General features: G+C 37.9%; 1 protein-coding gene across 5 annotated transcripts in view; it reads right to left on the bottom strand.

The window, feature by feature from the left end:
• The window catches only part of ARHGEF7 (Rho guanine nucleotide exchange factor 7), a 106,040-nt gene that overhangs the window by 26,103 nt on the left and 53,870 nt on the right, over positions 1-26,067 (bottom strand). For 4 of the 5 annotated variants that reach the window (XM_042809629.1, XM_042809626.1, XM_042809628.1 and 1 more), the window contains 6 exons: positions 20,624-20,718; positions 20,222-20,317; positions 12,722-12,844; positions 2,508-2,646; positions 1,565-1,624; positions 242-388 (listed from right to left, as the gene is read on the bottom strand). In XM_042809629.1, the coding sequence (XP_042665563.1) occupies positions 242-388; positions 1,565-1,624; positions 2,508-2,646; positions 12,722-12,844; positions 20,222-20,317; positions 20,624-20,718 (660 nt within the window). Of the gene's footprint in view, positions 1-241; positions 389-1,564; positions 1,625-2,507; positions 2,647-12,721; positions 12,845-20,221; positions 20,318-20,623; positions 20,719-23,028; positions 24,111-26,067 lie in introns of those variants that run through there. The other variant, XM_042809630.1, reaches the window with a different exon arrangement.

Genomic DNA, 26,067 nt, shown 5'->3' with positions numbered 1-26,067 from the left:
GCTTAACTGATTACACAGGAGAATAGCTTATTGTTAAGCCACGGCAGTATCTATTTACAAATGAGAACACCTATCTTCAAGTAGCTTATTTCCTATTCTATCATAAAAGTCTTAAATCAGCACAGGAAGATTTTATTCTAGAAAAATGTAACAAAGTATTTTTATTTCTGCTACAAAACGATTACCAACTTAACTGCAAAAGTGAAAGGAAGACTGACAGTAAAGGTGAGAAGTACATTACCTCACTTCCAGCACACTGAATCATGACCTGGGACATGTAGATCACATTGCCAAGTGTTTTAATATCTTCCCCCTCCCAACAGCGGATTGCTTCTGTTAATATTTGTAGTTCAAGTTCTTTCCGTTTCCGTACTTCTTGACATTGTGCCTAACAAACAGAGGCAAAAATATTCTCTTGTATCAACTCTATCAACATGGAACAGGTTGAGGGTAGAAATACCACCATATATTTACTATTGTCACTGTAGTACACAGAAAACAGTACCTAAATATGAAGTGTTTTTTATATTACAATTACCAGCATAAAACTAACCTTGCTAACTTCAATATCATTTCTTTCTTTAATAGACCAACTTCAATTACAAATTGGTAGTCACATTCTCTTTTTTTAAATTTCCTTTCCTTTACATTTTAGGATTTGTAACACAAAACAGCTAGGCTAAGCAGGAAGCAGTAACACAGCTGTCTTGAGTACATATGGCTTACACACAAAATGGATTTGAATTAGAAGAGACTTGTCAATTGTGCAAACTGAATGCATACAACCTTCTGCTCCTATTTCTGTTACATTTCCTGCCAACTTATTTTCACTAACCATACTCCCATCTTATCTCACTTGAATTTTTCTCAAGAATTGTTTCCTCTCATTTGCAAAGCACTCAGAATTGGGGATCCTCAAACCTCTTCTGAACACAGAAAACAGTACAATTTCTGCATTAAAATGTAAAAAAAATAGGAAGTGCCACCTAGCAGGATACACTGCTAACAGGAAACACTAAAGTTAAGTTTACTGTAATTGAGAATGCAAGAAATACATCTCTTGCAGCTGTACTTGCTAAATTTAAGAGTTGCACTCTTCAAATTGAAGATTTATTGTCCTTTAAATGACAATAACAACTCATCTGTTCAAAGCAGGCTTATTCTCTTCATTACTTAAAGTTCCTACATTCCCATCATCATTTGCCCATCCCATTATCACTTCTCCCTCAACTCCAATACTACACCCCAAGAATGAATGCACCTTTGTAAAATCTCAAAAATACAATCTTTAGGTCACAAGTGCACATAGAAAGGAAAAGGAAGCACAAGAGAGCAGACAGATGCATAATACTCTTCTGTCAATAGTCTATTCGCTGTAGCTCCCCAACAATCTGCAGTTCTTAGCTCTGCCCACAAACTACATTAATCTCCAAAATCCCAAAACTTTCACAAAATTTTCTTATACAGATGTGTACAAAAGTGTTTTGCATTATAAAAGCAACAGAGATTAAGCTGGAAAGCATGCTGCTGAAAATATACGTGATCTATTTTTCATTCCTCTTACAGAAAGGTTTTTGAAGGCTGTCATGGATTTTTGAATATCTGGACGATCTGGATGATAATCCTAAAAGCAAGGAGAAAAACATACAATAAAAATTTTAGTTTTAGTAAAAATAATAATAAAAATGCTTATAGGCTTACCTAAGAGCAAATAAACTATGCCACAAAATACAAGCTTTTCAACCTTTCTGTTCTCTTTCCATAGTCTTCCCATTCAAAATACTGGTGATCTTCCTCTCAGTAAAAGTGAAATAGAAATGTTGTCGATGACTCTTAAGTTTACAACAGGGTCAAGGAAATTTTACAGGTCCTTCTGGACACAAAAAATTGCTTACCAACTTGAACTCCTAATAGGAAGTGTAGATTTTAAAAGGTTTTATTTGGCTTGTTGCCTTTTATTATAAATAAATCACATTTCCTTCAGAGTCATTGACTGACAAACCATGTGACTCAGAAACTAGTAATAGTTTCTCTTTCTCCTCCACAGCCCACAAGTCTCGCCTATAAGATGAAGCTGCTGAAAACAGTTAATCTTCAAACATCTTCCCACTATGGGAAGATCATTTCTGCACAGTGTTCAGTAGAAGTCAAGATGTCTCCAATAGGTTGAAATCCTACGATGAAAAGCAGCACTCCTACAAGATAAAGTTGCCTCTAGTTGTGTGCAGGAGACCAAAAAAAAAAAACCCAACATCAAGTCAACTGCAGACCCTGCAAGACTGCTCTAGGAGTGAAGGTTAGCTTCTCTGCCTAGCTTTACTGTAAATGTTTAGCTTTCTCAGGAAGTCTTACTGCACCGCCTTTTGAAATATGGCAGCCCATACTTTGGAAGGCTGCAGGAAGAGAAACAAAAGTCATTTGGGGTCCCATCATGTTTGACATGTACCTTTAAAATAATTGTTGTCAAATCATCATTAAGCTGGAACATAAATGCTGATAAGATATACCTCCATGTGCCTTTCAAGCTCTTTGAGTAACGTGGGGTATTTATCCAGACGCATAAAAGGTTTGCTGAGGCCTGTGGTCAGTACAAGGATCCCAGGACTGTTGGCACCTTTCACCTCCATGAATTCTCCTAGCTCCTCACTGCACACACAAGATATTTAAGCAAATTAACATCAAGTTACCAAGAAAATTAACATTAAATTAGATTCTTCTCTTCAGTCTTTCACACGCACTAAATTCTGCAGGTAAAACATCAATTCAAATAAACTAAAAAAATTCAAGAACTCAAGTACTACTTAAGAGTTCTCATCTGATCAACTAACCAGCAGCCATACAAATAGTAAATAATCAGATACTGGTGCGCAGTCCATCCCCATGAGCTAGAGTTTCAAGGTCTTTAAAATTACATAACACATTTTTGACATCAGCGTTACTTTAACAAACCAACACTCTCCAAATATCATGAATTGGTATTTCCTCTACACATGGTTCTTCATATTTGCATCACTTCTCACAACTGACTTGCAGCACATCCATTCTAGTTGTTACATAAATTCTCATGTCGCTTTGCTACCTTTTAATGAAATTAAAGTTCACTTTGCTACCAATGAAGCTTATGTTATTTACATTCTCCGCTTCCTTACACAGCAGAAATTTCAGAGAAATAAGGTCGAGGACAAGTTGCTACTGGTCATCTAAGCTTAAAAAAAATAATAAAAGAATTAAAAACCAGCCTTCTCTTTGAGGAAAGGAAGGTACAGCAGCATCTGGCCTTATTTCCAGGCTTGAGAAAACACACGTTGCACAAGTACATGCATATCTGAGTATAAAATCTAATTAAGAAAATTCAGAAAGCTACTTATTAAGAAGAAAATCCTTTCTGCATTCAAGCTATGCCATTTAAGTTATCTGCAGATGGAGCTGTTAGAATTTTGAGCAGTTGCTACTGTAAATTAACTAGTTCTCAAACAAACCCCTATGCTATCATGTGATAATCATTAAAATCTTTTGTAAGCTATCCTGAAAATCATTACTTTCAGCTCATTAACAACACTACTTCCCTGTAAGTCAAGGCTTAAAACACTTGTTTGCCTTTGTAGTCTTACTTTGCAAAGAAAGCCTTTGCCAGCTGTCAGATTAAGTTCTTTTGAAAACAGTAAATAAATTAAGAAAATGTAACTGTTAAACAACTATTTGCAATAAAGGAGGAATACTTGCACATTAGGGTCTCATTAACAAAATTCTTTCACTTAAGCCTAGGTGACAATCTAGGAGGGGCAAGTTTCTCCACACTTAGGGCACAGTGTTTTGATGTACTGAAATGAAAGCAAATCTCGGTCTGTTCAACTTCCCTAAAGATAAAAAAACAAAACACTGACAGGACATTGCTATAATACATAAAAATACATAGGTCCAAATAACAGTGAGCTGTCCATACAGAAACACAGATTAAGACAAAATTGACCCTGTCTATCCCTCCCCCCCCCCCCCACACACACACACACCCCTTCCCATTTCAGAAGGACTGACGCTCTTATTAGCATAATTTATCCAAGTAGATAACGAGAGCAAACCAAGAACAGAGGTCTTCTCACGCAGATACATCTTCCCCAAAATCTCTCTCCTTCTGGCTATTACTTTCTTCAGGTTCAAAGAACAGAAAGCACTTTTCTTATTTGCCTTTAGTTAATTGGTATTTACTTATACTACCTTGTTTAAATGCACCATTACTGCTTCTGTAATGCCGCCTGGTAGGGCACAACCTCACATAACCTACTTCAGAGGACACCAAGCCCTGGCACTTCTCAGTGCATACCAGGTGTGTTTCTGCACTTCTGAACTTGAAGTTAACAAAGCAGATCAGGAAGTTTCCCAACACCTTCTTTGTACTGTCAAGTTGTATAGGGAAGGGACCAGCAGAGCACCCAGAAGGTAGGCCTCCTTTCTCCATCACTTACAAGCAGAACACTTGTGTGACTCCAGGTCAGCCTGGGACATGACCAAGTTGCTAGCCAAAACTCACTGAAAAGCTTCCTGCAATAAAACTGAGTACTTCTCTGACTTAAATTTAGATATAAGAAGCTGCCCAAGAGAGTATCTTGATACTTAAGATCTACTTTGGTTTAAGTTTTTGTTTCTTTGTTTGTTTTTTGTTTTGTTGGGTTTTTTTGTTTTGTTTTTGCTTTTTTTTTTAAAATCACAGTCCTTACTCAGTGTAAAAAAAAAAATGTTATCAACTTATTCATCAGGTGGCACTCTCAAGGTGACTTATGGACTTCGACTCATACTTATGTTGGTTTACAGGGTTGCCAGCTACCTGTTCAACCCAGGATTTATGGCCGATTCCCTGGAACATTATTACACCAACTGGCTGTGATGTGGTCTCACATCCTCTGCCTCTGACAAGTGAATGTGCAAGGTGACATAGGGGGAAGGGACGATGACAGATCAGGGCACCACAGCTAGCTTCTACACAAAGCTTTACCAAAGCTCACCTGTGAAAGCCCTTCTGTCACAAGATACAATGCTTTACATTTCTATTCATTCTGTATATAGTATTGATCTCAGGTATACCACTGGGTTGATCTATCTTGTTTTTAATTAATTCTCCCTGTAAGCACCCCATATCCCCTTATCTATTATTGTTTTCTCGTCAGTAATAGGTGCCACAAGAACTAACAGAAAATAAACAAACTCATTCTTCGCCTTTTCTTTACTTCAGCCAGACGCAGCCCCGCTGCCTAACTTTACAAACTATTTCTATCCTCATGCCTTGTTACTCATCCCCACTTCAGATAGACGTACATGCCCATACAAACTTCTTTCATCTCAAAAATATCAGTATATTTCATAGTATAAGCCAACCATTGATTCCTCTCATTCAATATACCGTCATTCCTTCATCTTTAGATTGCCAAGACACGAACATCCCTAATTATTTTTGGCTACCTCCATGCTGCTGTGTGCATACAAATCCATTATATAAATGGCATTTGCTGAGCTATCCCACAACACAGTGCTTTTCAAAAGAAATAAATATTTCATTATCTAATGCCTCTACAGTAGGAGGAACACAGTGCCTACCAACTCCATTTCACCCACATTCATATTCCCTTTGTTTGCCACTGTGCCTTTTCTTCCCGACCTCAGCACTGTAACGCAGATATGTCAGAAAATGGGGGGGGAAAAAAAAAGCTCACTGAAGCCTGACAGGTGACTACTTTGAAACCCGAAATAAAATATAAACAAAATCTTCTCTGCCTACTCTGCAACCCCTGGCTTTAAGTATGCGATTCTACCCTCAAGCAAGGTTGCAGCGGTTGCCATGCTAGCCACTGCTCTCTAGCACAGGACACTGTTGTTTACTGCCTCATTTTTAATCACAGTGCAAGAGCCTACAGAGCAAGTTGAAGTGAGCTGAGGTTTGAAATGTACACAGCATCCTGAAAAACTCGCTTAACAATTGCATCACCAGGAAGCCTTTTACACAGAGCTGTGTTAAAAGGTGCAATTAAAATTGAATTACGCAGTTTCCCTCCTGACTTTCCCAAGAGGACAATGTTTTCTTTCATTCACTTCTATAGGTCGCTCTGACAAGTTTCGACATGCTCACTTGTTCAAAGTCTAAAAGGAACATGCACACATACGTAATAACAGGAGGCAAAGCTTTGTTCAAGCAGTGTGCTGGTGCAGACCCTGGTACCTCTCTGGCTCAACCTAAACCAGCCTCCTATCTCTACAGGTACAGGAACAAAAAGTATCTGGCAAAGAAGGAAATGATTTTAGCTCAAAGTGACTGTCCCTCATTTATTCACAAAGGACAAATGTGACTCTGAAACATAATGGAAAGACTTGCTTGCAATAAAACATGGGTGGGTTAAAGCACTGTTTGAATACGACACAGTTTCTTTAATTAATAGCAGCTTAAAAATATCCGTGTTGTTAGCTTAAGAGCACAGCTGCTTTGACAAAGACAATGGCTCTTTCATGTCACTGTTTCAACTGATGCTTACAAGTACCACCTTCCTAGTCAGTATATACTAAATCAAGCTCCTGCCCACAATTAAGCCATATGTTACTCTTGTGGGTTTTGTGTTATTTTGTTGCCGTTGCTTGCTTTTTTAATAAAGAATAAAAAATAAAAATCAATTTAGCTGAACAAGAAAAGCTTTTTAACTGTTAAATCATCAACTGAGTCAAAACTGCCTACGTAAGTAACTTCTCAGAAAGAAGTGGTCAAGATTTCAATACACAGCCTGCATCACATTACAGAATAAAAAAGGCTATGCTTCAAATCTCAAGCAGAAGAGTCCTCCCTCCTCTCCAGACTAAAGTTAGCTCACAGCAAAAGAAATTTTAGAAAAGTATCTTTAAGCCACATTAACATATTCAAATCCTTCTTAGCACAGCTGCCTCGAAAGCTGCAAATCAGACAGGGGGGGGGGAAGGAAGAAAACAAGTTCAGATGCACGCACAGTCAGAGAAAGGAAAGCACATCCAGGAACTAAAATGTAGCTTTAAAATCACAACTTACGCTTCTGAAGTAGGTCTCTGTTTGTAATAGATGGAGCACGAGCTATCACTGCTCAGAGGTCTGAGCACTGCACACAGGCACCGCATTTTGAGAGCGTTGTGGCACCGCTCAGCTCAGCAACCCTTCAACTGCTGCTTTCAGTTCCCAACTTCTCAGCTGAGCTCCTCACTCAAGGACTGCTGATCAGCGTATGACATCAGCCTGCACACTTGCAAGCTCAGAGATGCACATAAATGGGGGAGGCACAAAGAGCTTTCTGACTCAAGCTGATCTGTATTCCATGCTCCAGTTACATGGAGTAATTGTGATGTTTCAGCTTCAGAAGCTTTCTCCAGACTGCTAAGCCAGTGATGCAAACACAGAATATATGTGGGACTCGTTATCTAAAAAACCTGAAAGATCTAACAAAACTAATACTTGAACAAGTGGAGTTCTGCAAATAGCTCCCAGCTATTCTTCCAGCTGAAAACTGGCTCAGAACTTATTTTACAATAAAAGCAACAGAGATTACTGATTTGAAGCTTCTTCTTGAGCAAAATATTTTTCTTTTAGAAACATTTTTCATCCACATTGTTTAAATAATGCCATGTTTACTTTAAATGAAAGTCAAAAAGCTTTAAAAACCTGTCTTTCCCCAGTAATTACATATTTACTACTTCTTGCATTTTCTCCATGTTTATTAAGACGACTTTAATTAAGAAGAGTTATAAGGTACCACCGGACAAGTAAGGCTTTGAGAGTACCCCCACCCCATTACATTATCCACCTTCCAGGTAATTCTATACTTAAATATTTCATCCTTTGCCATTTTGGATATAGACTGCATACATTCCCATGCTAGCTACTGCCTCCTCTTTTTCTTTGCTGGACCCTGCCTTTGCACTGAACTTTGTGGTTTCTGATCTTCCCCAGGGGTAGGTAACAGCTCAAGTTCCTGGGACTCCTCACTCCTCTGCAATTATTCATTACTGTACTTTGTATTCAACCGTTTTGTTTGGGTTTTTTATTGGCTTGCAGGGAATTCTTTCATGTCTTAGGTTGCTCATCCTGTTTCTTTCTCTTACTAGAAGGCAAGCCTATTTCTCTGATCAGAAGCACAAGTGGCAAATAACACCATTTAACGCCCTTAAGGCGGTACAGCTTTGACCAATTTTCTCCATAAAATAACATAGCATTATTACAGTTGACCACCTAACCCTGCACTTGAACTGGGATCTTCAGGAAGAACTATGAGATAGTGAAACTGATATCTCATACAACGCTGCCAAAGAGGTATGACTGATATGGAAAGCAGTAAAGAAAATACAGGTTGTGTACAGTGGCACCACAGCTACTGTGATGGCTGCTGGAGAAGGAAATGTGAACCACACACAATGGTGGAAGCCAGAACACTGATCTCAGCAAGGGTCACCACGTACTTATGCCTGGCAAGCTCCATCTCTCAAGCTCTAACCTGTGGCTTAAGACACAATTACAAAATCTGGTGACAAGCCTCAAAAAAGTTACTCCATTCTTTAACATTCTTGAGTTTTTAGACCAAAAGAATCTTAATTCTGGAAAAAAATATGCCATGGCTCAGAAGCAAGTCCCCAAAAGGTACCTATAAAATTTCAAGACTGCACGAAAGGCTGGAAAAATTATTATGAACTTGGATAATATAACTGGAACCAGAAACAAGAATCTGCCGATAATGCTCCAACCCTAAGAGAAATCACACAGCAGAAGATTGCTGTTTTTATTGTTGCTGTCAGAGGCAAGTAACTTTTAGAAGTTAAAGAACTTTTAACTTTCAGTTTTAAAGAAACATTTAGCTGTGGAATTTGAATACCCGTATGGATGCATTAGGTTTCATTCCTACTTCTGTGTACTCACGCACATGTAAGTCTCTTTCGTATTCATTTTAGTAGTTTAACTACTAATAATTAACTTAAGGAAATGAAAGATGTTTGTGGCTTTGAATGTCTGAAGATGAAAAAGCTCATACACAGCAGTACAATGGTTAATCCCTTTCTGTATTATACACACACATAAGAACATACATGTATACATGCACAAACACCTTATTTTCTACAAAGGAAAAGACTACCCATGCTTGCTTTTAGATATGAAAGAGAAGCACAAACGACAGAAACAGGAAACATCAGGCTGGCATCCACATGGAACAGCATGGGGGAAGAAGAGTCACTTTCTTACTGAATGCCTCTTTTTAAATCTCAAGTAGAATTGTTTAAAATTATTACCATTTGTTTATAAAATTGCTGTTCAAAAATACCTTTTAACTATAAGATCAAAACAATTCTGTGTAAGTTAGTATCAGTTTCTATACGTATTTACATATATGTAGACTCTTTACCAGGTGTCAAGACCTCCCAACAGGTACAACACTGTTCAAAGAGAACACTTCCAAGTCCAAAAAGTGATATAAGATCTTCATAGGTGGCATATTTCATCAAGGCAGATGACTGCTTACAGAATTTTGATATCAGTGATCTATCTGGCTAAAGAAACAGCACAGTTAATACTTCAAAATGATAGCACCTAGAGCAACCACCCAGATTTGGGCTTGGTTTTGTGAGTTTAATAATTTAAATGAATTTAATCAACTGCAGAAGTTACTAACTTTGTGATTTAAGAATCTGACTTAAAATTACCTACTAGTTTTTCTGTACAGTGTGTTTCACAGTTAAGGCACACGGTCCCTTTATGAAGCACACAGTGTTCGTGGCAAGAAACAATCTGAAGTAGACAATAAGGATTTATGTTCTGCATCAAACTGCTGTAGACTGTTCCCTTTTCCTCACTCTAACATGCCACTGAAAAGCACAGCTATTGGAAACATGACACTCAAATCCAAGAATTGAAACATTTCTCTGCCACATTTTAATTCATATTAAAACACATAGCCATACTACAGGAAGAACAAACAAATCATCATTTCCTCAAAGTCCAAACCTCCCTATGAGATTCCCGGAAGATCTCATTTTAGTGTTAATCAAGTATTAAATGCATGTGTCTGTTTCATTACTATTACAGTCACAACAAGCCTCAAATCTCACAGTAATTTTTATATTGAAGTTTATGAGGAATGTTCCTATATAATAAAGTAATTTCAACTAGTTAAAGAAGGAGACAGTGCTGACTGCTTTCATTGTCTCTGTGCCTTCGATCAGGTTATTCCAGGCAAAAGTGTCTTCCTTGTCCCCACATTTAAAATTATGTAATTACAAGGTATCTTGTATTTGGAGAAGAGACAAGTGCAAAACAGTTTAAAGCCATTTTCTGGTTTCTTCAAGGCAACTGCCTCAAGCAGAAACTTTCATTGAGCTGTTTGCTACCTATGGCATTGGCAGTCAACAAAACTGAAAGGCTCAGAATAATAAAACAGAGGTAATTAAAAAAAAAAGTTTCACTTCTTTTGACTCATGCATTGGTACACAGTAGCATCAAACAACTGTTTATCAAAAATTCTTCCCCCTTGAGCTATCTCCTACACACAACACAATTGCTGTGAGCTCATTCCCACACCTGATTTACTTAATTACCCCATAGTACTGACTCCAGCAGGGCTTGACACGAAGCTGACTTCACAGATCACGAGCTATTTTTTGCATAGGACAACCCATGCCCAAAGCAACACAGAGGAGACTAAACACTTCTCTTCCCAATTTGGGAAACAATTCACTTACCTCCCTCACATTTTTATCACTGTTTCTCACATACAACTTTTGGAAAACAAAGGAGACAGGTTTCTGAAAATTAAGATAATCCTTGACAAACGCCTCAAACTCTTAAATGCATGTGCTCACTTCACAATCACTTGCCACCTCCCACCTACAGATTAAAGCCCAGATCTCTGTATGAAAAGAGCGTATAGGCACAAACAACAGCTCTAAGCCTAAGATTATTTTAAAATAACAAGCTTGAATCATTGAAACATGTTTAGTATTTACTGATAATGGTGCTGGAAATAAGCCATCTGAAAGAAAACACTATTACAATTTCATTACTATTTTATAAATTGTCTTAATTTTCATTCATTGCGTCTGAAAACAAAAAAAAAAAAGAAAAAAAAAACTAAACAGCCTAAAAACAGCCTGGATTGCAATGTGAACTTGCAGCCCTATTTTTCAAAGCAAAGTAAAACAAAAGCTTTACTAACGTACATGATAGCTTAGTCTTTGGTAGCTGGGAGCTTTTGGATTAGTATTATTACAGGTGTCACAAATATGATGCAAATTGCTGCTGTTAAAATAAAACGTGAGTTCTTGGAAGAGCTTAGTAGCATAGAGAACAAGACCATTACACTACTCTCTACTTAGGCAGAGTTAAGAATATTAAAATATTTTTACTTTGGTCCAGCACATCAAGACAAAAAAGAGAAAAAAAAGGAAAAAGAACAGGTAAGATGCCAGAATGTGTAGTGTCTGACCTTCAAGAGAAGGTCACGGTTCCATACTGCATCACAAGCAAACAAACAGCATCAAGTTAACAGCTGTTGCAGCATGTGCTCATCAGAATACACAGTGAAATTCTGGGAAAGTAGACTTAAAATCAAATTTGGCCTCGACACTCCATCCTAGATGTAATTCTGCTATTTTCTATACAAATTCAAGGTCAGTTCCAAAGCTGTGCAGCTTCTACATTGTTAACTCAGCATCCTACATCTTACACACAAGAAATACAAATTACAAGAACCTGAAAAGCTCACACTCCTCGTGTTATTCAAAAGCAACCCAAGGGCATATCATTGAGCACCTCAGTACAGAAAGGACACTGATGTGCTAGAGCAGGTCCAAAGAAGGGCAACAAGGCTGCTGAAGGGCTTGAAGAATATGGCCTACAAGGAGGGACTGAAGGAACTGGGGCAGTTCAGTCTGGGGAAAAGGAGGCTGAGGGGAGACCTTATTGCTCTCTTCCAATATCTGAAAGGTGAGAGTGGGGCTGGTCTCTTTTCACTGGTGACAGGACGAGGGGAAATGGCCTCAAGTTGCACCAGATAAGTTTAGGGTGGATATCAGGAGAAACTTCTTTACAGAAAGGGTTGTTAAGCACTGGAATTGGCTCCCCAGGGAGGTGGTGGAGTCACCATCCCTGGATGTGTTTGAAAACCATTTGGATGTGGTGCTCAGGGACATGATTTATTGGAGGGTTGTTAGAGTTAGGGTAGCATGGTTAGCTTGTGGTTGGACTCGATCTTCAAGGTCTTTTCCAGCATGGGCTATTCTATCATTCTATTATTCTATCACAAAGTTAACCACATGCTAACAAAAGCACAGACTAAGACAAGTTACAATTAGCCAACTGCATTAAAAGCCTACTAGTAAACACGTTAATTATGCCTACTTCAAACAACCTTTTTTTATTATTATTATTATTATTTTTTTAATCTTTACATCCTTAAAACGCAGGTGACGACAATGAATACAGTTCGTTTTACATATCCAGAGTTCACTATGTGCTTTGTAAATGGTAAAGTTTTCTGAACTGATAAGCTGCTGAAAGTTACAGGCTGGCCAGGAGGACACAAACCAGCTTCAAGCTATGAGTTGTTGTTTTTGTTTTTTTTCCCAAACAAGTTCTACTATACCAAATGCATGTCAATGAAAGACACGTCTTTACAACACAAGTACCTGCTATACACTTTTCCTGTATGACTCTTTGAAGACCACAAGGTAAACATACCTATGTTCTGTGAGAACATTTACTGCTGATGGATGATTGGCACAGTAGGCAAGGTATAAGCTTTTCATTTGTGACATCAAATTTAGAAAACATCCTCCAACCCTCTGCTGAGCTTCAGGCAACCTAAAAATGGAGTAACAAAGAAGTTACATTAATATGAACCAAAGGAAAGTTAAACCCAGGCTAAACGGTATGTGCCTGTGAGTGAAGTCCACCCAGTTTATACGATGTTAACCTCTTTATTATTATTTTAAATGAACATATGGGTTTCTCTGGACATCAGCCAACAAACAACAGCACCTTCTTTATTCTTTACAACTTCAATCCTGTATCTGCCAGGCTTGGTTACATCCTCAAAGCGTAGGCATAATATGACGTATTTGTAAGACATTCACTTGGCTGGCCTTTTTCAAGAATTAATCAGCATATTTTTTAGGAGCTTGATTTTTACACAATGCATCTATTGTCACTATCCATGTATACACCATGCCAAGTCTTGAAATGAATATTACAGCATTTCAGCAAAACTGGATCAAGTAGGCAATAGGATTCTCGCTCTACCCTCAACAACAAATGTGACGTGCTTAAAATTCTCACAAAAGTACCATATTAAGCTCTGATAAAACAAACAGCCAGTTATGGAGCAACTACAGGTAGTTTTCACACAATCATCCCTCATCTTGATTTCTAAGCATCATAAAACACCTTTATGGCTCATTTGCCACAGGGACAAAAATGCTGCTTTACCACCAATATAGAAATACTTCCTGTAACTCATACTTTGTCTTCCATGCTAGAATGAGCCACATCTGCTAAGCAGTAAATTTTTTCCATAGCCTTTTTGCGCAGAAGAATTCTTTTTGTTGAATAACATTGTAACAGTAGCATTAGTTACTTCAGAAGAAAAAAAAATAGTCTGCAAGTGAAACAGCTTTTAGAAAAAAAGGTTACTTTCACAGTTTTGGTGAACCTAATCAGTTTTGATAGTGTTTGTCTGAAACATACGCATGCATTTTCTCCATGTAAGTGATGAGGTGGTGGGGACAGGAAAAGATACTATGAATATACAACTTGTTTTTCAAAAGGCTGTAGCAGAAACTATCGTTTCAAATTGCAGTAAGAAAACATCTAGAGTGTACATATACAAAGATGACTGAATCACAACAGCTTCAAGCCTGAACAATTTGCAGAAAGCCCGAACTCTGATTCTGAATCAGTATAAACAGCAAAAACAAGACTGTGAGAGTTCCTCTATTTTAGCATCTCCTTAAGCTGCATACTTCTTACATAGGGAAAAAACATTCTCACACTTTTCAAAAATATAAAGAAATCTTCAAGTTCAACATACACCAATGGGAAGTATGAAGTCTGTCTAGTCTTGCTTTCTTGCTGCTACCACACCACCACTCTCAGAACTCATCATTAAGATAAAGAATGAATCAGACTAACAAGCACAGTAAGGATGGATGTTGTTTTATCCATCTAGCTACTCTTAAATCCAGTATTTCACATTGCTCTGAAGCTAGATGAGTCCTCAGCAAACACCCAACAGACTACCATTAACACAGTTTGGTGGTCTCATGCTGACGTTAGTTGAGATAATTCCCTCAGGTAGAATATTGTTTTTCATTTCAAAATCAAAAATCTCAGTGTCCTGAATGTGCTTGTAACATTTCTAAATATCAACAGATAGTGTTTCCCATCTGAAGAGAGATGCTGTCTAGTCCCTCTGTACGGCAAAGGAAGACCAAGTCGCTGAAGAATCAAAATTGACTGTGGAGATGTTCAGATGTGAGACAAGGGAAACCTTATCCAATAACACCGTTCACCTGAAGACATCCAGAAAATCTTGACTGAACTCCCCGTTAGCACGCCATGCTGGCTGCATTTTGATCACACTGTCAGGTGCTCCTTACATCAAAAGCCGGGGTCCGTATTTTACTGTCTGTAACTATTTCTCTTGAAATAAAATTTTAATTTTGACATTAACAGGGCAGCAGCTTCTGCAGGCATTTAGGGGAAACCAGGGGCATTCCTCAGTAGACTGAGAGATGTTATTCACACAGCCATCCTAGCAGGATTTCCCTTCTAGCAGTCGGTCTCCTTTAATAAATCTAAGCATGAGCTAACAATACATTCTTCAAGCAATAGAAGCAGTGAGAATCTCAGACTCTGTAGACACACAGAGGGAATATAGCTCAGCATTAAATAGTAAGAGGCCCCAATGAACAACTGCTAAAAATGGTAAAAATTGTCTCTGTATTGCCTGGGGGAGGGGGTGGGGAATGGTGGGAAGTGAATTATGGCTTCTCACAATAAGCAGACATCTGTGTCTCCTCAGCCTGCTGTTCTTTTAGCAGAAAGAAAGATCGATATTATTCTCTCTCACATGCTGCACATGCACTGTAACTTTATGCTACATATTCTTTGCTGAATTAAGATAATCAACAGACTTCATGAGGGGGTGGCCACTCATTCCTTTCAACTTCTCAACTACATACACTATTTGAGAGTGTTCTACTAATTTTACAAGAGTAATTAATAAATTATCTCCACTTCCTTTAATTGCCTGAAAAACAACAATTTAATGCCTGTCACCAAATCATACAAACCTTCTGGTAATTATGTGCTCCAGTTCAATAAAGAGCACAGTTTTATAATTTGTTCTTATGTTGGCATCTAAATATTCTCTCATTTAATACCTCAACTAAAAAGGAATTGTAAGCATAACAATATACATAATATAGGCACACATATATACATGTAGATATATTTAAAGAATGAAAAAAGCTTCAGTTATAAGAAAACCAAAGACATGTTTAATTTCATTTACAGGATTAGAGAACATTAACAAGGCCTATACAAGCATAATCATTGTACAACAGCATCTAAATTACTGAGTAATTACTATTTTTTGTTGCTGTCTCTGACAGCTACCAGCTCCATTCCCAGATTTAAAGTGGGTTCCTATTATAGCAAAATAACTTGAGAGCAGTAAGAAAGAAGATGACTTTGTTGCTCAGTCACGATTACTTCTCATGATCCGTGATCATAACTGGACTGAAGCTTGACTGGCAGCCAGCAGAGAAACAGCAACACTACAGAATTGTATCCTGTGTATTCTGAAGTTTACCTTAGTTTTCGCATCATTGACTTTTACAACACCACAGTAAAGGTTGTTGTAAACTGATGAATCCAGACAAATCATAACAGGTTAACAAAGGCAAATTTAAAGAAATATAGATAATGTAATCAGCATCTCATGCTTTCTGTAAGCTTTCTTTTTTGCTATGATAAGATTACAACTCTAAACCTCACCTTGTTGTATGGTTACCAGAAGACTGTCACACACTGTCATCTATGTCCCTGCACATACAATTACACAGCTTGTTGCAAACTGGAGACTAACCATTAAGGAATTCAGGGAATCTGTTTTAGCAGGGGGTTGGACTAGATCATCTCCTGAGTTCCCTTTCAATCCTTACAATTCTGTGAATTATCTGGGCAGCATTTTCTATTCCTCTCCATCTCCTTCCACAAGAAATTTCCTCTCTCTCTTCCCATCTCTGTGAAAGGCTTTGAGCATCAATGCTAACTTCATTTGTTACAACTGCAAGAGTGAAAGTAAGCGAAGGTCTACAAAGATGATTAAATGATGAAGTTAGCTAATAACTTCAAAGGTGCAGTTTGTGAAAGGAACGTGAAACAACTGCAAAGCCTGGGGAGATGACGTGAACAGGGTTGCTAAAATAAGGGAAACTTTCACAGCCTTCCAAGCTGTTATTATTCACAAACTGAGACACTATTCAACTTGTAATCTATCAATCTACTTTTCAGTGCTCTCTTCAGTGTCATACCTTTCATTACCTGCTTACCTTACTTCTCTAAGATCAGTGAAGCTGCATGTTTCCTTCACACAAGCTGAAGGTAACGTGTCCAAGTTCACTTAAGATGGATAGCCTTATTTATTGATAGTCACAGTAACCAAAAGCAAGAGGAGCTACTAGAACAAACTTTTAACAGACGTGATAGACAGACACTCAGAATCAATTCCGAAATACCCATTAATCTTGGGTTACAGAGAAGCATTCTCTTGCTCACAACTAGACCTTTTCCCTCCCCTCCACCCCGTTTTTAATCCCCATAACATTCCAGGACCATCCCAGAACAAGATGAGAAACATAGCTGCGATGAGCAAGGAGGAGGATGTGAGGGAAAAGAAGGCAAAACCCTATGGGTGTGATGGTGCAGGAAGATAAGTATGTTGCTACATAAAAAGCAGCTGGCCTTTAGTTTGCTACAGAGAAGATAATACATAGGCACTCTAGCTGATACTGGCATCACCAGACAACTCGCTCTGAGAACTGCAGCCACAGACTGACAGCTTGTACTCTCAGGTGAATGGACAAGTTTTTTTCAGCAAGAGATATCTGATCAACCACTTGCTCCAAAAACATCTAAAGAGCAGCATTTCAACAGTAGAGATCACGTGGATCAGCCCAGATATAATTAAATAGAGAGAGATTTGTTCATTGAGACACTCCTCAGATTTGGTACTGGATCACAGATCTGAAAAGAGCTTTAGAACAATGGACCACTCCTTCAAGAGACTGGGGCACTCTTACTCTGTTTTGCCATCATACATCCTCTTCTGTAAGCTGAAGACTCCAGCAGCACCTCTCTGCCTTGGCCATTGCTGTGCTTTGACATCCATCAAAACTAAGCACACTTGAAAAGAAGTGATCAGTCAGAAGATTCTCATTCAATGCTAGTTAGACTCATTTAATACACTGTTTTTGTTTGCTAAACAATAAAAAGAAACTGCAAAGGCAGACGTAACCTCAAAGCATCTGCTACCCAGTCCCTAGCATTCAGGCAGCCAGACAGAAAAAATCCCAAGACTGCAACAGATGGAGCAGTGCTCAGGAGCACAGCAGCTGTACTGCAGTGAAACCAACCTGGACAAGTTCAAGGAGGACAAACCTTCAGCAGTGCACCAGCAGAGCTTTCAGGTTTGGAAAATCGGGCAAGGCAGGAGGAAAGTGGGACACAGGATCAGAATCTGATTGTATCGAAATGCCTCTCTCCTCCAAAACACACCAAAATCCAAAAACTACAGCATGAAGTGTCGTGAAAGCAACTATGTTAAACAACATGAAGATCAGAAGAAGTCAACAAGGTGCGGGCAAAAAGAAAGCACCAGGAAGTTTCACATTCAAAGATTTATTAAAGAGAACTAAAATGACAAATAGATGCAAGCAGAATTCAGAACTTAACCAGCATTCAAACTCGCAAGCACAAGAGCAAGAATCTGTTGAGCTATGTTGGCTGGCAACACCACAAGTGGCAGAACATCTGTGTTTGGTCACTCTGACAAGTTTAAGATAAAAAAAATAAACAGAACAACACACCGGATGCTGCAGCTTGAAGTGACTGAATGATGGCACTGTAAGCTCCCTGCCAAAAATAAAATAAAATGATAAATCTATTTGCAGCCTGGGAGTTTAGAGAACAGGTTTACCAGCCAAAAAAACATGGCAAAATGACAAAAACCAGGGCAGCAGGGCAAGCATTCTTCTATATTACAAGAATTATGATGGATTAGATTCAAAATAGGAGGAAGTTGGATGCTCAAGTTGATATGCTACGATGAAAATTGAACTGAAAATATAACTTGGCAGGACCAGCATATTTATAAAAAGAAAATAATTAAAAGCATTTGTAGTAACCCTTCAGTAATCCTGAAGCATCACTTCCTCTGCCCACCTACTATGATCCATTATGTTTCCTAATTTATTACATGTTAATATTTCACTTACCCAGAAGAAAAACAAAGGACATTATGAAAGAGCGTGCTAACATGATTCAAATCACAGAAAGAACTCTAAAACACTGCTTTAAGCTTAAAGATAAAGCATTAATTTACATATCAAGTTAAAATGAAGCTAGCATGAACATTTGTTTGAAGGCAATATTTTTCTTAAAAGCTGCTTAATCAAAAGTTTTGGAAGACAACAGTCTGCACATTTTCTTAACTTGTGACTTATAAAAGCAAGATAATAGTAAAAAAGAATTCAACAGTAGGAAGTGAAATGATAAGAGAAAAGACAACAAAATATCTAAGCACGTGGACATACAGTCATCCTCAGGGCTTTGAGACTTGGTCAGCTACGTGTTTGACTTGAACTTGCCAAAAAGAATACCCTTCTAACTCAAATGCAGCATGGAAGAAAGATCATTTTGAGAACGCCTCCCTTCCACTGCTAAATCATTAGCTCCTTTCCATTCTCTCCAGTACAAGCTGTCTAGAGAAAAAAGAGAGGGAGAGAAGCCAGATGGTAGGAGGACGTGAGATCCGAAGTCAGCAACGTGCCCAGACAGAAATTAATGTCTAGAGGAGATACAACTTACACTTTGTCAAAGCTTCCTCTTAACACAGATCAGCTTAGAGGAACAGAGGAGGAAGAAGTCAAAATAAAATACATGGAGTACAATCAGTGCTGCCAAGATAGGTATTTTCTCCTCTGTCCAAGACATTCTCTCGTACTCGCAGTGAAGTGCTTCCAGTACTTCCCCTGCAAAGACTAAAACTTGTCTCAGCCTTTAGTAGCAATTTAAATGAGTGATTTGGCAGGAAACTAGCAAATTTGGATTAGCAGCCACAGTAGCTCATCACGTGGTCAGGCAAAATCAGAACACAAGCAAGGAAAAGAACTCAAGCAAGTTTAAGAAGAGGAACTACACTTTCTGCAGAGTTTCAACAGCAGAAACCTACACGGAAAATACAAATGTGATGTTCATCTTTCTTACACCTTCACTGCAGGAATAGTGAAAAACATCCTGCTACAACTCATCTAACCTATAGAAGGAAAAGAAATGTTTCCATTCTTCATGCCACTTTTCCTTTCTGCTTCATGATTCTCAGATAATACAGTACAGGCATTAAGACTGATATTTATTTATTTTTTTTTTCAGATTTTTCTTTCTATTCTATATGCATCTCCCAGCACATCTGATGACTACCATTGATTGGGACAAAAATGTATTGACCAAAATTCTTATCATGGAGTCCTTCAACCAACTCACTTTCCTCCCTGCCTCCACTGTTCCACCACAGCATAAGCTACCTCTGTTCTCTTTCACTCTTAAGAAGAGACCTAAAAAATCCTTCCTCCACAAAAAAAAAAAAAAACATTACTTTTTATCACCTCCTTGCTAGCACACAACTGCATTAGGGAAACTTATAAATTGTTTCCTAACTATTTTAAAATTCCTACCTCTGCATTTGCATCCCAGGGCCAATATTTACCTGTACCAGCAAAGAATGATTATCTACACATCTATTACTTTTTTTTTTTTTTTTTTTTTTTTTTGCTGTAGCAACTACCATTACAGTGAGAGGTACAAAACTTCATCTCAAATGTTAATTTACACAAGTTAAGTAATAATAAAAAATTTGCTTGTTAGAATTCTACACCATCTGGTGTGCCATGTACTTACTTGGTGCATTCTTCTAAAGACTGTACAAGCATCTGCTGAAAAGAACTTATTTCTTCCAGATTTCCCATTAAGTATGAAGTGTTTGTCGAGTTTAACCTGTTGCCAAGGTAAAACAAAACGTGTTTATGTTTGCAGTTATTGAGTATTTGTCCTTAAACAAAACCTAGAACATTAAAAAAAAAATGCTTACTGATCCTTTGATCAAGAGCCAGAATCAACCTGTCCAAGTCAGCAAGCAAGAAGAACGAGAGGAACTTGAGACAGAACCCCCTGCCTCAAGGATCTCAGTCCACACAAGAAAACGCACATTAACGCTAGAACTGCAGTTTTGATGACATAAGCCCTCCCCAATACCCAAGTCATCTGCAGCCTTATTTTAAAAGCTAGAACAAACTCACATACTTTTCACTGGCTTGTAATGGTCGCAGGTAGTTCGAAAGCATTGTCTGTAGCTCCTTAGAATATTCATTTTCTGTTTCTAATATATTTTGTAGCACCTACAATAAATGACAATGGCTAATGGGTATTTTTCAAAAACATTCAAATTAATACCAGCCTTAAAACATACTTATTTAGCACTGGGAAAATTTAAAAGAACGCTCTTATATTCAGACATTTAGCATCAGCAGAAAAGCATTAACTAGTATATACTTACAGAACTCAAAGAGGAAAAACACACACAACCACACAAGCTACCCTTCAGCCACACACCAGGAGTGCTAACAATAATTACATTATGCTAACTTTTACTGTAAAGAGAGAGTGCCCTTCCAGAGCCAGGAGTAATTATTCCTCCTGTGCACTTCAAAATGGTCACAGATCAGAAAATGGCAAAGCACATTAGATGTTTTAAGAGAAACAAACGACTTGTTTTCTCAGTCTGAGTTACAGCACAATTTATCTTACTAGCAAAGAGTTTGCTTATTCAGATGTGCTGTTCTAGCTAAAAGGCCAGACTGATAAATATCAAATAACTGACGACTTCACTTTGCAATATGATTAGTATTGCTGCAGTGATCATTTTAAATGAGGATGCTCAAGCTTCCATCAAGAGTGCAGTAAAATACAGTACCACAAGGAAATTTAAAAAAAAAAAAATGTACAGTATGCACTTGCTTTTTGGATGAATATGAATCAAACACTGGAATACTCCCAATTGTGTACAAGAGAACATTTTAATGAGTCATCTCTAAGCAGCCTGCTTTAAGAGAACCACGTCAAAATCTACAGTGCTTCTAGCAGACAAATTATTTTTTGCCTTCAAAACAGTGAGTGATCTAGCAGGAGATTCATCAGAGTTAAATGCAAAAACATAAGACACGGTACGTTTTGAAAACTTTTTGGGAATTATTGCTCATAAGCCACACCACAAACCTCTTTTTTGCTACATGCCATATTTGCCAGGCCTACAGCAATATCTCATTTCAGCATTTATAGTAACGACTGTAATTGAGTGCATTATTCAGTGCTGTAGTCAATACTCTTTCTTAGGAAATAAAAAAAGCCATTCATTCCTAAATGCAAACCTGATGAAATAACTTTAAATAGTTCAGTATGTCAATGAAGAATTCACTGTTTCTTTCATTGGTGTCATTGATTCTGCTTATTCCTTGAATGGTTCTATTCATTTGGAGAAAGAGAGAGACCACTTTTGAGTTCATTCTTTTGTTGGAAATCTGAATCCTGAGCTGAAGATTAAAATGTCTCCATTCTCTGCTAAACATGATGACAGAAGAATGTCACAAGGAAAGCTGTAGCTATTAAATAGGAATCTACAGCATGAAATACAACATAGGAGCAAAAATTACTCAAAAAAAAACCCCACTAAAAACGATTTTAGTCTTCTCTGGTCTAAGCAAGAAAAACAAGAGAAAAGTACATTTCCATTGATCATAAAATAAATTAAATGCTGCTTTCTAAAACAAATATGATACAAAAGAAGTCAGCTGTTAACATGAGAGCATAAAAGTACTTGTGATCCATATGGTTCAAAACCAAATGCAAGATCAACGTTTTCAAATACAGCCTTTCCAACAAAAATCTTCCTGCTAAAGTCATCAGTTGGGAAAAGGAGACAAAGGCAAGGACAAAAACACAGCAACCTGATGAAATACAACATTTTCAGAAAACATGAAAAGAAAAAAAGACCAACAAGTTTGCTAGAGACACTGAAGGACTGTGCTCCATTTTCTCAGAGTATTTTCCACCCTTTTTACTACAAACAGCTTTCTGAGAAGGCTGAAATAAAATCAGTTTCATGTCTAACAGCTCAATTATTTTCCTGTGCTCACTGGAATTTTTATTTGAAGGCTTTCTTTGGAATACGTAGAAGTAGTTGGAGGAAAAAGATGTAAAGGATGAGGAGGAAAAATGGGAAAACTTGAGCAGTAAAAGCATCCACCAGATAAGTTAATTGGAAAAAAAAAAAAAAAAAACTAAATAAAAATACTTTGCACAGGTTTTGAAGTAGATATTCTTACACTGCTTTACATTATTCTGCACAATAGTTCAGACATTAACACAGCTTTAAACACCTCTCAAAGTACATTCAGCCTATTTCCCTTTTTTCCATACAACATACTTTTAATTGAATATGTTTTTAAAGAGAACGTCTTGCTGACATCACTCTAAAACATCTGTTTTGTGAACTTCTGCATCCTTCCAGCTTGACTTACCAACCTCATGACGAAGCAACAGGGATAAAATCCTTGGCTATGCTTTGAAGCATTAAGTGCCCCGTATTGCAATTCTGTATTCTGGCACCAGAGCACCCTTATATTCCTCATATCCACATCTTGCCCGTAAACTCTGATAATCACCTTTCTTCCCTTTCCTGTTTTCCGTGTGTTCTGGCTGCTGCAAGACCCCATGAGACCTCGAAGACCTTGTTTCCACAGCTCCACCACAACATTTGCACAGATAAGTCTGGGTACCAAAAGAGCAGCATTGAAGTGGCAGCTTTTACAATCCGTAACACTGATGAATGGCAGGCACAGAAAACTGAGCTCACAGAGCACAAGCTCTCTCAATCACAAGGCATGGAAAATTCAAGCTTGGTTAACAATTCTGTCACACAAAACCCCAGTCATTTCCCTAAGGGGAAAGCTATCACCCAAAAATGGATTTAAATGACCTGCACAAAGCTGATCACCTTCCAACAGAGGGAAAAAAGGCAGATTTCATAGCAACACTTGGGCATGATCCTGCAGCACATTCTCATTTTATGCAAGCAGTAAAGCATTCAAGTGGAGTATCACGTGTTCAGCAAAAGCAGTCAATGTCTAATGTTCCTGGATCATGCAACTCAGACTATATTCCCTAAAAGAGATCTCAAGAGGAGCACTGTAAAGCACCATAAAAGTATCCCATTATCTCCAGTGCCCTCTCAAACATTCATGAACTTTGATAAATACAAATACTTGCTCCAACTTGAAAAGCAGGGCCTCAGAAGGCACAGTTGTTTTCCAATCACTTATAAAAATACTCATACCATACAGAATGCTGTCCATTTCTTTACCAGCTTTTAGAAAAGCTGCTTATACTCCACACAATTATCTTCTAAGCCAAGATAATTTTTATGCGGGATGCCAAGTTTTAAATTCTCAAGGAATCAACAAGAAAAAATAAAACATAACCCATTCTGTCCTCAGGGAATAACATGCAATAATACGATCACTTCTTCAGCGGCAGGCTACTGAATTACTTCTACATGGTCAAGTGAGAAACACTTCCAACAAGTCTGGTTCATATTATATCCTGTTCAGACTTGTAGCATTTAATGGAGAAGATGCTGCAGCACAGTCACTCCAGTAACCCACAGTCTCCAGCTAGGCAAAGTGTAACAATAAACCAAACGCATCCCATACTTTCAAGCAACCCCAACTGCGAGGCACCACTAATAAAGCACAGAGACCAGCACAGAGGCCATCACCATCTGTGTTACAAACTTCAAGTGGAGTTCTGCAAACCCATGAACATGTTTACACGGAGATGAAGAACAGAAGAAAGCAGTCTCATCTTCATTTTAAGCACTTTCCTGAGCCTATGCAGTTGTTTTCCCAGAAGGGGAGATTAGCAAAGCCTCTCCTACCACTTCCTGAGTTTCCTCTGAACTGTCCTTTGATTCTTTTCCTCAGGCTGACCAACACACTCACAGGTGCTACCTGCAGCATAAATCCTTCCCTAGGAAAGACAGCAACAAATAATCATGAGGTTTACAGGGTCTTAGTATGTATGAAGGAATACAGTCACAACTCAACAGAAGCAAGGAATTCCAGCACACCAGTCCCAGAACACGCTTGGCTGTCAAGTGACAGCAACACAGTTTTTAATGCTTACTCTAACTCAGGCTATGCTCTTTCATCTACAGTTCACTAGGAGCTACTCTTTTTTGACCTTTAGTAGGGGTTTCATGTGGATTGATGATGAAATGCTTATCATAGGGAAGAACCACATCTGTAAAAATGACCAGTTACATAAAGCAGGAGTTGCAGCTCACACAGCAAAAACAGAAAAAAAAAAAAATCAATTCACAGTTTAAACCGTTTGAATGTTAATCTACCTTTAAATACCACTACATACTAATGACTTAAAACAATTATTTGGGTTATATTGCCGTAGTAAGCACTTAGAATGTTTCAAGAAAATGTAGATGCCATCTACCCTAATTTAAATTTTAAGAACAGCAATAAAGTCTTACCTCTTGGAAACAAAGTGCATGCTATAGCACAGCCTCTCATTTTTTAAACAAAAAGAATAAGGTGATGAAATTAACAATTGGAGGTATTTGTTACAGTGCAGAAAAAAGTGAAAACAAAACAATTATCTAATTCACTGCTGACAGACTTCATAATAATATTCTAGGGCCAATGCTTTAATTTACCATCTATATTACTATGGATAAGTCAGTTTTCCCCCTCAGGACACGACAGATCCTCATTAGTTAATAAATAGCTAGCAGTCAAAACAGAAGGAAACTTATCTCATCAGATAAATGCACCTGATCAAGGTGAAAAATAACCTGGTTTTAAGTGTGTGATGTCACCAATGTCACTATTTATCATTTACAACAGAAAATGACAGACAACTGTAGAACGCAGCTATGGCTAGCTGCTTCCTAGCTGCTATGGCCAGAAGTTGTACCAGAGGAGGTTTAGGTAGGACATTAGGAGAAACTTTTTCTCTCAGAGTGGTCAGGCACTGGAATGGCTGCCCAGGGAGGTGGTGGAGTCGCCGTCCCTGTTCAAGAGGCTCCTGGATGAGGAGCTACGAGATCTGGTTTAGTGCTTGTGGTACTAATAGGAATGGGGGGTGGTTGGACTGGATGATCTTGCAGGTCGTTTCCAACCTTGCGATTCTGTGATTCCTAAAGTGGATAGTAACTCAAATTTCTGTGATAATGGCAATATGTTATTCAGGAAACAATTATAAAAAGAAAACAAAGACATTGCTTCAAAACTGCATGGCCTTTTGTAACTTAGCCTCCTTAACTATGGTTTTAGCCATTTACTTTTAAACATTTACTTTCTTTTATTTTCAATGAAGTAAACTGTTAGCCCTGAAACTGGCCTAAGTTATTAAGTAAAGTAGGCAAGCATAAGATTTAACTTATTTTGTACACAGTCAAACTGAATCTTTAACTAAATCCTAATTTAACAAACAACGTTTTATTACATTACGTATATTTATTATGACTTTATGTAATATGTGGACCTATCAGAGAAACCCTAAGATTTAGCAGCCCTCTTTAGGCTTAAAAAAAAAAAAAAGTAAAACGTCAATTTACTTTGACTAAAATGTCATAATGGATATACATTCAATTGAACTAAGAGCACTCTTCCACCCAC

This window comes from Centrocercus urophasianus, unplaced genomic scaffold (genome assembly GCF_019232065.1).
Source record: "Centrocercus urophasianus isolate 14NV4802_14NV808 unplaced genomic scaffold, USGS_Curo_1.0 seq_12, whole genome shotgun sequence".
Classification (NCBI taxonomy): Eukaryota; Metazoa; Chordata; class Aves; order Galliformes; family Phasianidae; genus Centrocercus; species Centrocercus urophasianus.
This window is presented reverse-complemented; position numbering and strand designations above follow the sequence as displayed.